This window comes from Orycteropus afer, unplaced genomic scaffold (genome assembly GCF_000298275.1).
Source record: "Orycteropus afer afer isolate SDZICR_OR568_19922 unplaced genomic scaffold, OryAfe1.0 scaffold00291, whole genome shotgun sequence".
NCBI lineage: Eukaryota > Metazoa > Chordata > Mammalia > Tubulidentata > Orycteropodidae > Orycteropus > Orycteropus afer.
Window position 1 is genome coordinate 1,696,941 of NW_006921878.1, and position 11,386 is coordinate 1,708,326.

Sequence of the window (11,386 nt, forward strand, 5' to 3'; positions counted from 1 at the left end):
AAGCAATGTCTCACAAAGAAAGCAGCTGTCTAGCCCTGTGGGAGGGGAGCAGGGAAGGCTTCCTGGAGGAGAGGGCATTTTGTGCTTTGGTAGAGAAACAGGTTTCCGAGAGGCAATGAGAAAGGGGCTCTAAATCCACTGCCATTGAGTCAATTCTGACTCACAGAGACCCTGTAGGACTGAGTAGAACTGCCCCAAAGATTTCTAAGGCTGTCATCTTTATGGAAGCAAACTGCCACATCTTTCTTCTGTGGAGTGGCTGGTGGGTTCAAACTGCCAGCCATTCGGTTAGCAGCTGAGTGCCTAAACACTGTGCCACCAGGACTCCTTCAAGGGAGCTGGGAATGGACAGTTGAAGCCAAGGCCAGGAAGCAGGAAATGGATCTATGATCCCAGAGACTTAGAGCAAGAGAAGGGTTAAGCCTGGCACCACAGGGTCTGTTCTGATTGGCTGGTGCCCCGTGAGCAATGGGGAGCTACAGAAGGCTCTGGAGGGAGGGATCGTGGACAGAGCCGGGCCGATCTAGGATATGCGTGCCCACCCCAGTCCTCTGCTTGTCCCCACTCACATAAGGACCTGGGTGATCCTTCTCCGTTCTCTGCTTCCCGTTGCCACCTGGGCCACTCAGTCGCTCCTCCTCCACCAGACTCTCAGGGGGCGAGGGGGACACGCTCTGCAGAGGGACAGGCCAGGCAGGAGGAAGTGTCAGGGCCCTGACCCAGATGACACTGGGAGTCCCCACAGGGTCTCTTCTGATTGGCTGGGACCCCATGAGCAATGGGGAGCTATGGAAGGCTCTGCAGGGAGAGGCACACGGACACAGCTGGGCACTGTTATCAGGGCCTGTGCCTCAAGTTTCCTGTCTGGGAAATGGGACCTTCTGAGGGCACTCTTGACACGAAGCTCTGGGTCAACACCGGCTCATCAAAACCTCACAGCAAGCTGGTCGGGGGACGATGGTCCATCCCATTGGACAGATGGGGACACTGAGGCCCAAGGAAAAGCCAGGGCTGCCCAGTGAGTTAGGGGCTGAGATAGGACAGCTCTGTCCAATTGTTCTCAAGATGGGACTTGAAGCCAGCCCACCTAAACTCAGTGCAGGAAGCACTGCCCTTGAGGGTGAGGGCCGTGGACCCACAGGGCGGGCAAGCCAGAGGCTGAGTAGGCCGGCACCGGGACCCACACGGGAGGCCAGCCCCCCGTGGGAGCCTCAAGCAGTGGGGCTGCCCCCGCAGTGATTATCACAAACATTGGGGTTGTAGAGGCCTTTATCCCTGGAAGGCTTGTCTCGAAGCCCAACTGACCAGGCAGGTGAGAAGTCCAGACAGGAGAGGGGCCTGGACCTCATGCTTCCCATCTGGGAAGTGAGACTTTCCGAGGGCAGACTCAATGCCAAGTTCTCGACAGACGTGAGCCTGACACATACACAGATACACACAGGAGGATTCAAAGCTGCATGGAATGTGATGGGACGACTGGGAAATTAAGTGTGGCACAAGTGTCGAATGGGAACCACATGGCCATTTAAAAAGAAAATGGATTGAACAGACACTTGTGCACACGTGGTCACCACAGGACACAACCCAATCGTCCATCACAGACGATGGAGACCCACAATGTGGTCCACGCACACAACGGAGTACCATTCAGCCACAGAGAGACACGGAGTCCTGACGCATGCTATGACGTGGGTGAAGCCCTGAAGATGTTACACTGAGCTTAGGAACAAGTCGGTCACAGAAAGACAAATAGCACATGATTCGACGTATAGAGGAATCTAGAACAGACAGTAAGAGGAGCTCTGGTGGTGGGATGGTTAGGTGCTTGGGTGCTGAGTGAAAGGGCAGCAGTCCAACCCACCCAGCAGCTCTGCAAGAGAAGGGCCTGGCAACATGCTTCCGTAAAGACGACAGCCTAGGACACTCCTAGGACGCTCCACGGGCAGGTCTGCACTGTCCTGTGGGGTTGCTAGGAGTCGGACTCGACTGAACGGCAACTGGTATGCGATGTGTATTTTCTCATACCTTTTTTCAAAAGGACTCGGTAGCACTTAGCAGCAGGAACAACAACCAAAGAGGCGAATTTATAGAGACAGAAAGCAAAACAGAGGCTATGGGGGCTGGAGAAAGGGGCCAAGGGGGCATTCTTGTTTAATGGGTACAGAGCTTCTGATTAGGATGATATATAAAGATCTAGAAATAGCAGGGCGGCTGCGACACGTTGTGCACGTACGTAACACCAGCCACCGTGCTGTGCACTCAAAAACAGTTCCAGGGCATACTCCACACAAACACTGTTCCACACCCTACTTTGGGGAGCAGCAACTGGGATCTTAAAAGCTTGCAAGCAGCCGTCTCGATGCAATGATGGGTCTCTCCTCGTCCAGAGTAAAGAAGAACGACAAACCAAAGATGCATGGAAATGATTAGTTCAAGGGACTAGTGGAGCATACAAACCTCAGCCTATATGAGCATGAGACCAGAAGAACTAGATGGTGCCCAGTTACCACTGTCAACCACTCGGAGGGGGATCGGTGCAGGAGATTCTGGACTGAGTGGGAGAACAACGTGGAACAAAACTCAAAATCTCTCTCTCTCTCTCTCTCTCTCTCTCTCTCTCTCTCTCACACACACACACACACACACACAAAGAGACCAGGTTTGCTGGTCTGATAGAGCCTGGTGAGACCCCTGAGACTATGGCCCCTAGTTACCCTGCAGGTCTGGAATTGAATTCACTCCTGTGGCTTCCAGCCAAACAACAGACAGGCATATGGGCTGAACATTTACATCAGGTAGACACACTCCTTGGAGCTATCAATGGATCAGCCGTGGGAGAACAGAAGGGCAGTGTTTGCACAGGGAGACAGCTTGGCAGGGGGAGGGCATGGGAGGGAAGGACACAGGGAAGAGGTAACTACAGGGAGGAAGTGGGAAGAGAGCTGTTACATCGTGGGGAATTGCAACCAATGTCATGAAACAAAATGTGTATGACCAGCTGTATGGAAAATGAATTTACTCAATAAACTTTCACCCGAATCACAATAAAAATTGAAAAAAAAAAAAAAAAAAAGGTTACGGTAGTCAATTTTATGGTATGTTCGGAGTTCCTGGGTGGGACAAAGGGTGAACGCACCCCACTGCTAACTGAGAGGTTGGAGTTTCGAGGCCACCCAAAGACGCCCCAGGAGAGACACCTGGTGACCTGATTCTGAAAAATCGGCCTGTGGAACACGGTTCTACCCTGACACGCACGAGCCATCAAGCGTCGGGTCAGTGGACAGCAACTGGTGTGTTACGTATAATTGTACTTTTAAAAAGGGAGGTTGAAGCAAAGTGGATAGAAGGGTGGAAGACAAATCCGGATCATCGTTGGAGATTTTCCCCTACCAAAAAAATTACACACATGGCTGGCATTATATTTCTACTGAGCACTCTCTTTTTGGGGGAGCAGGTATTTTATTTTAACTTTTATTGTGATATGGGTGAAAGTTTATAGAGCAAATTAATTTTCCATATAGCAGTTCATACACATTTTGTGTCGTGACATTGACTGCAATTCCCCACAGGGTAACAGCTCTCTTCCTACTTCCTCCCCGTAGTTAACTCTTCCCTGTGTCCTTCCCTCGCATGTACTCCCGCCCCCCAAGCTATCTCCCTGTGCAAACACTGCTCTTCTGTTCTTCTCAGACTGATTACTCCAAGGAGTATACCTACTTGACAGAAATGTTCACCTCATATGCCGACTGTTTGGGTGGAAGCCACAGAAGCGAGTTCAATTCCAGACCTGAAGGGTAGCTAGGGGCCATAGTCTCAGTGGTTCCACCAGGCTCTATTCTACTGGGCACTCTTGTAGGTAGCAATACTGAATGGATGATGGCAAAGTAATGAAGGGAAGGATGGGCAAAAGAACGCCATGAGCACGCATCCATGTCTTTAATCGCAAAAAAATCTCAAGGTCGGAAAAAATAAAACAAGAACCTGTTGCTGTTGAATCAATTCTGACTGCTGGCACCCCTGTGTGCCACAGTACAACTCCTCCACGTGATTTTCTCGGCTGTCACTTTTACGCGAGTTGGAATCTACTCAACAGCAACTAACAACAACCTTTACGGAAGCAGATCACCAGGCCTTTCTTCCACAGCACCACTGGGTGGGTTTGAACCGCCAACCTTTAGGTTAGCAGTTGAGCGCAAGCCACTTGCATTACCCAGAGAGCTGGTCTAAGATTGGAAAAAAGTCACTGCCCAGCCCAAAACGGCTCCAGGTGAGGCAGTTTAAAAATCTTAGCATGGGTCTCATTTCAGCTCGGAACAGCCAGCTTCAGCCACATGTGAACACAAAGCAAATGTCACGCAAAAGGGCTAGTTCCCAGACAACTTACCCTGCTTGGGCCTCTCTCTGCTGACCCATCGATTGGGAATGAAGAGGAAAGGGAATAAAAGAGAAAGAATTTGGCCTCACAACCTCACAATGCCAGAGGGCACAGCCCTCAACAGTTTACAAAACCCTCTACTCACTCAGAGTCTCCATCCTTCCAACCCCCTTTCTGAACCCCCCATTCAGACAGAGGACCAGGACACACAGCCAGCTGACGGTCAAGCGGAACCCGACGGCCCCATGATTCCCCTCACTTGATCTCCCAAGCTTACAGGAGCTTGGCGCCTGCAGTTCTCACACACCCTTGCCCCCGGCCAGTATCACCCCCTGCTGCCCACTCACCTCGGGGTCCCTCGGCCTCCACGCCGGCCCGATCTTCCTTGGCAGTCGTTGCCAGCTGAGCCTGGACGGCCAGCGCTCCCGACAGGGCGAGTAGCCCCGTAGCACTGCCGCCCACCAGCCCAGCCGGGCGCGGGGTGAGGGGCACAGGGGGGGCGTGATGGGACAGCGGCTGGAGCTGCTGCTGCTAGAGAGGAGGATGGATGGGCAGGGTGGGCGGGGCGGGCCGCCAAGTGCGCGCGAGGCACGAGAGGCGCCTCGGAAGAAAGGCCTGGCCACCTACTTCTGAGAACTCAGCCACTCAACACCCTATGGAACAGGGTTTGGGTGGAGGGCGCAGAGCCCAGGCCAGCCGCCCGCCCGTCACTCTAACCCTCCTGCTTTAGCACCTCTGGGGTACCAAGGCTCTGGAAGCCAGAGCTGGGGCCAGGAGGACTCACCCCAATGAGGCTGTTCAATTCCCCAACGGTCACCTGCTTGGCTCGCTCCACCGCCTGAAGCACTTGCTGCTGGTGCTGGGGGAGGGGACATGGTGAGTGGGTGGTCAAGGCACTCCAAAGGCCAGAGCACCCCTCAGTCTGCTCTGAGCTCCCATCAGCCCCGGCTACACCCTCTCGAGCCTGACCTCTCCCCTGCCACTCTCACGCTCGCCCACCCTGGCTATCCCTCTCTGCTTTCTCTACCGCTCCCTCCACTTCCTCTGTAAAATGTGAGATAAACAATCATACAGAAGAAGAAAAAAACATGCATGTGCGGTTCAAAGCAGGCATTACGAATCAAGGTTTCTCCACTTGGCACTGCGGACATGGGGCCGGATCCCTCTCTGGGGTGGGGCCATCCTGGTCACTATAGGGCGCTGAGCAACATCCCTGGCCTCTACCCACTCGGTGCCAGTAGCAACCCCACCCCCCCAGTCTACACCCACAAATGCCACCTGGGAGCAAAATCACTCTGAGTTGAGAATCAGTTATTAACCAACACCTAGGTACCAACCATCAGGGCTGAGAAATGGGCGTTTCCAGCCCCTCTAAGCCCCTGTGCAGTCCATCCCCTGAAAATGCCCCCTTCAATTCTTCCCACCTTTGTGGCAATAATTTCTTGGCTTCTCTGCATAACTGCACCAGCAACAGACGACTCCTTCTTAAACCTGCTTAGATTTCCCCGTTTGGGACTGTTTTACGAGCCTTTTCTATATACACTATCTCTGCTGTTTGGCTCTCTCTCACTTAACAGCCTTAAGCTTCATTCATATTGTGGTGGGGTCCCGTAGGGGTGCAAATGGTGGACATGCTCAGCTGCTAACCAAAGGTTGTAGGTTTGAATCCACCCAGAGGCAACTCGGAATAAAGGCCTGGCAATCTACTCCCGGACAATCAACCAGAGAAAACTGTATGGAGCACGGTTCTTCTCTGACACATAGGGTTGCTATGAGCTGGAGTCAACGTTATGGCCACCGGTACAACTGGGAAACCTCATGCCAACACTGATGAAGAACCAGGGACACACCATCGCTGGTGGGAACGTAAGATGGTGCAGCCAACGTGGAAAACATTATCTTCAGCTCAAAAAGCAGTTCCGCTCCTACACAGAGACCCAGAAGTGAAGGCGCAACGAAAGGAGACACTGCTGTAGGTGTGTTCATGGCAGTACAGTCCCCAAGAGTCAAACGGTGGAAACCACTGGAATGTCCACCCACCGATGGTGGACAAACCCAGTGTGGTCTGCCCACAGCATGGCCCCCTCCTCAGCCATAGGGGTACTGAAGTCCTGATGCTGCCATGGACCCTGTATGGACCTTGCAAACATCATGCTGAGAGAAACAAGCCAGTCACAAAAAGACAAACAGTGTATGATCTCAAGTATATGCAATAAGCAAATATGTAGAAATCAGACTACTAGTGGAAAGGCAGGTGAGAGGGAGGGGGACGGGGAAGTTTTTGTTTCTGGGGCATTGAGTTTATGTTAATGGTGGTAGGATCTTTGGGAGAAGGAAAGCGAGAAAGGTGGTACAACAGGAAAAATGGAATGTCATTGAACTGTAAATGCTGAAGTTGTTGTGTTGGGAAATGTTTGGGTTTGGATATTTCACTACAATGGAAAAAAAAAAGAGAGAGAGAGAGAAGCACATGTCCAAGGTCACACAGCAGGATCTGGCCCCAGATAACAAAGACCTTGTTACAGATCAATGGGCAAGCCCCCCACTCCTCCTCACGGCTCACAAGGCTCCACCAACCCCGGCCTCCATCCCTCAGGCCCTGCCCCAGCTCTCCCTGGTGCCAGCCCTCCAGGCTCCCCAGCATATCCTAAGCCAGACTCCATCGCCTTCAATTTCCTCCCAGCTCCCCACCTCACCTCCTGGGTCAGGAATGGGACAATCTGAGCACAGATACCGCTGAGGCGCTTCACAATCTCGGCCTGCGGGGAGCAATTGTGTACAGACTTAGAGGGGGAGCTCCTGAGACCAGTCCCTCAAATTCCCAAGTACAGCAAGTATTTGCAAAGCTTTTGAGGGAGGGATTGTTATCCAGAGGTGGAAATGGGGAAACAGGCCAGCTAGCTTGGACCTAGGGAGGGACTCAGACCCCAGCGAGGCTGAAGACGGACTGGGGAGCTTGGCCCAGCTGTTGCCTAGAAGGCCAGGGCCTGGGGAGGGGTGTTTGCTAGGTGATAGCCAGAAGCTACGGCCTTGGAAGCTCGGGGTTCATCAGAAACAAAAAGACAGGAATCAATGCCCAGAGTTCCAAATTCAAGTCCTGGCTGAGCTCCGATTTGGTCCTCCACCTTTTTTGCAAATAAAGTTTTACTGGTACACACACAGCCACATGCATTCATTTACATATTATCTAAGCGGGTTAACAGTCCCTCTCTGGGGCTCATCTGCCAGCTGGGCTGATCTACCACCTGGAGAGGTTCAGAGGCAGAGACCTCACCCCTCCGCCAGGCAAGAACCAGGAAAGGGGGGTTTTGTACAGGACAGGGTCTGAGCCAGGAGTACCACAAAAAAGGCTGAAGCCATGCAAATAGGGAGAAGGGGTGTGGGCATGTCTGCCTGAGTTACAGGCATGCTATGTGTGTCTGGGTGGGGTTTGTGTCTGAGCTGGGTGTCTCTGGGGCTGCCTCTCATGAATCTTTGTTGTGTGTCTGGCAGATGGTATATTCATGACACATAGATCTACTTTGTGTCCCTGGTGTGTGATAAGGGAGAAGCTCTAGTGGCACAGTGCCTAAGGCAACTGACTGCTAACCAAAAGGTTGGAGGTTCAAACTCACCAGCCACTCTGCAGAAGGAAGACTGGGCAATCTACTTCCGTAAAGATTTACCACCTCAGAAACCCAAAGGGGGTCACTGTGACTCAGAATCAACTTGATGACAGTGAGTCTGGTTTTTGGTTGGTGTGATAAGGAGCCCTGATGATGAAGCCATTAAGCATGTGGCTCCTGACCAAAAGGCCAGCAGTTCGAACCACCAGCCCCTCGGCAGGAAAAAAATGAGACAGTCTGCTTTTGTAAAGATTACAGTCTTGGACACCTTATAGGGCAATTCTACTCAGTCCTATAGGGTCACTATGAATCAGAATCAACGGTATGGTGAAGGGTTTTGGTTTGGTCTGGTGTGTACATCTGGGTTACATGTGTGTGCAGGAGGGTTATTGCTGAAGCTGGCCCCATGGAAGAGACCCACACCATCACTGCTGCCATGGCAGTGTCTGGCCTGAGCCCCAGCGAGCTCTGCCAGGGAGATCTGGGCAGGAGGCAGGAACCCAATCTCTCAGCTCCTCCCCAACCCTGCTAATCCCCCACCAGGAGGAGGAACCAGGATCCCAGGGCCTGGCTGACCAGAAGCCCTGGCCCCACATAGGTCCTCCACCCCACAGTGGGGTCTATTCCAGATAACCATGTGACCATGCCATACTCTGGGCAGACAGCCCCCTTCTGCCTACATCGGTATCAGCAGCCCCCACACACACTCAGGACAACAGACCAGGATGGGCATTCCCGGTACCCCCCACTCTCAGCCCCTCCACCTCTCCTTCTCACCCACCTGCAAGTCCTATATATTTGAGCCTGGCCACTGATTCTAATACTCTGATGGACAAAGTCAGTCTCAGGACCTTGGGTCCACGGTCCATGTTCATCCCCTTAAAAATCACCTAAGGGCCTCTAGGTGAGCCTCAAAAGCTGGGGGTTAATCTTGGAGTCAATCTTCAGGTCTAGCTCAGGACCCCAAGGATAGTCACAGAACCCTGAAGTCTATCTCAGAACCCTGAAATCACACTCAGAAACCTGGGGATGGTCTCAGAACCTTGTGACTCACATCAACACACAGGTGTCAATCTCAGAAACTTAAAGTGCATCTCAGAACCTTGGAGACAGTTATAGAACTTTGAGGTACATCTTAGAACCCTGAGGTGCATCTCAAAAGCTTGAAGTCTATCTGAGAAGCTTGAGGACAGTCACAGAAGCTTGAGACCTATCTCAAAACATTGAGGTCTGTCTCAGAGCCTTGGGATCACATTCAGAAGCTTAGGGACAATCTCAGAACCTTGTGACCCACCTCAGCACATCGGAGTCAATCTCCTTAGACCACGTTCAGAAGCTTCAGAGGCTTGAGAATAGTCAACACAACTTGTTGTCCCCTCAGAGCATTAGAATCACTCTCAGAACCTTGCGAGCAGTCTCAGGGTCCTCAGGTCTATCTCAGAACCTGGAGACCACACTCAGAAGTTTGAGAACAGTCTCAAATACTTGTGACTCATCTCAGCACTTTGGGGGTCTATCTCAGAACATCAAAGTCTACCTCAGAAACTTCAGATTTCAATCAGACACTTTAGAACCTTCAGAAGAGTCTCAGCCAAAGCTTGAGGTCTATCTCAGAACCTTGGGGTCAGTCTGAACTGAAGGATCAACACAAGGCCTTGAAAACAATCTCAGAACCTTCTGGTCAATTGTATATAACCTTCAAAACAGCAACAGAACCTTGGGGTCCACTCAGACCTCAGGATCCATCTCAAAACTTCAGACTCTCAGGGCTGAAAGGGAGCCCAAGATCGTCCATCCAGCTCCTCCAAGGATAGAAGTCTCCTCCATGGGCTTCCTGGCTTGGTTACCCAGGTTCTCCTGAGGCCTCCTTGGGCCTGCCCACTACCCACCTCTCTGCTGGCCAGTGCCAGCTGGTGACAATGTCCCCAGAAGCTGAGAATCGTCTCCCCTCTATCAGGTGGAAATCTGCCCCCCTGGTCCCAGATCTTCTCTGTTGGACCTTCCCAGTATGTTCTGGACAAAGCCCCCTTGCTCCAAGCTGTCCTAGGTCCCTGCTACTTTGTGCTCACCCGGCTTCCAGGCCCCTGCTATTCCCCTGCTGCACCCCCTCCCACTCTCACACACTCAGTTACCTGCTTGTGCATTTCAATATTGAGCCCGTAGGACATCTCATAGTACTGCAAGGAAAACCAGCCTGGTCACATCCAGAGAGCCAAGGTATGCCCGGCCCTGTGCCTGACACTGGGGTCTTCCGAGAGCCCCCTGCCTGCGGGAGTCAGAGCAGGACAAACTCTCTCCCTGTCATGGGGCCCCAGAGGAGAACACAAGGACTCTGCCTGGAGGGGCCCCCCTCCCTCTGCCCACCCAGATGAGCCAGGTAGGAGGTGTCCAGAGATCCCTGTCCTTCAGAGATGAACATGCTGTGAGGAGAAGGGCAGCCTTGTCCCATTGTTCTCAAGAGCCTGGAATCCAAACCAGTCCAATTTACAGACAGGGAAAATGAGGACAACCCCAGGGCAAGGAATCAGGTTTACCTCCCACAGCCCCTCCCCTCCCCCAGCTAGACCCCCTCACCATGACATAATGTCGCTGCATTTCTGTCTTCTCACTGGCCAGCTTCTCACATTCCAGCTTGAGGCTGGGAAAGAGGCCATGGGGTCCTGCTCACCCCTGCCCCCCAGCAGGAGACCCTCACCCAATCTGGGCCAGTTTTCAAACTGAGGTGACCTGCTGCTCCCTCCCCAATTCCACAGAAACCCTTACAAACCTCCCCCATTTCCAGGTCCCCAACTCTCCCCAAACGCCCAAAGCCCCAGTACGTCCTGCCCCCTTCCCCCACCTCACCTGCGCTAGCACCTGGCACCTTCCCCTCGGGAGCCCTCGACCCAGCCCTCCACCCGGAGGCCCCGCCCCTCGGTCCCCGCCCCTCGGTCCCCCTGCGGCGCCTCCCCGGTCCCCGGGGTGAACCCCCGCGTTCCCCAGGCGGGCCGCCCCCGCCCCCCCTCACCTGTGGTACTGAGCTTGAAGAAACTGGAATTCCTCTTTGATCCGGTCGCAGATTTCCAAGATCGAGAACTTGAAGGGCTGGCCGGACTGGAGCGGGGTCTGGGGGTGGGGGGATATGGGGGTCAGAGGTTCTGGCCGCCAGGGCCCTCTCCCCCGCGGCTCAGGACCCCCACTCACCGGGTGCCTTCCCTGGGGGTACATCCTGCCGCTCCGGAAGGCCCCCCGCGCCGCCGCCGGGGCTGGACAATGTGGGGGGGCCCGCGAAGAAGGGCTGGGGGAGACCCCGGAAAAAGCAGGAGCTGGGCGAGCTGTCGGCAGGCAGGGGACCCGGGAGTCCCCGGCGCCCCGGAGGGCGCCCAGGAACGCAGGGACGGAGAGGGGGCGCTCAAGCCCCCTCCCC

At 53.6% G+C, this 11,386-nt stretch overlaps 1 protein-coding gene across 1 annotated transcript in view; it reads right to left on the bottom strand.

Annotated features, from left to right (window-relative positions):
• TLE2 (TLE family member 2, transcriptional corepressor) overlaps positions 1-11,187 on the bottom strand; it is a 29,817-nt gene extending 18,630 nt beyond the window's left edge. The window contains exons 1-9 of the mRNA XM_007951014.1: positions 11,164-11,187; positions 10,988-11,085; positions 10,555-10,618; positions 10,113-10,157; positions 7,072-7,134; positions 5,160-5,234; positions 4,723-4,906; positions 4,385-4,404; positions 570-674 (exon numbers count right to left, since the gene is read on the bottom strand). Coding sequence (XP_007949205.1) covers positions 570-674; positions 4,385-4,404; positions 4,723-4,906; positions 5,160-5,234; positions 7,072-7,134; positions 10,113-10,157; positions 10,555-10,618; positions 10,988-11,085; positions 11,164-11,187 — 678 coding nt within the window. The remainder of the gene's footprint in view (positions 1-569; positions 675-4,384; positions 4,405-4,722; positions 4,907-5,159; positions 5,235-7,071; positions 7,135-10,112; positions 10,158-10,554; positions 10,619-10,987; positions 11,086-11,163) is intronic.
• Between the last annotated feature and the right edge of the window lie 199 nt (positions 11,188-11,386).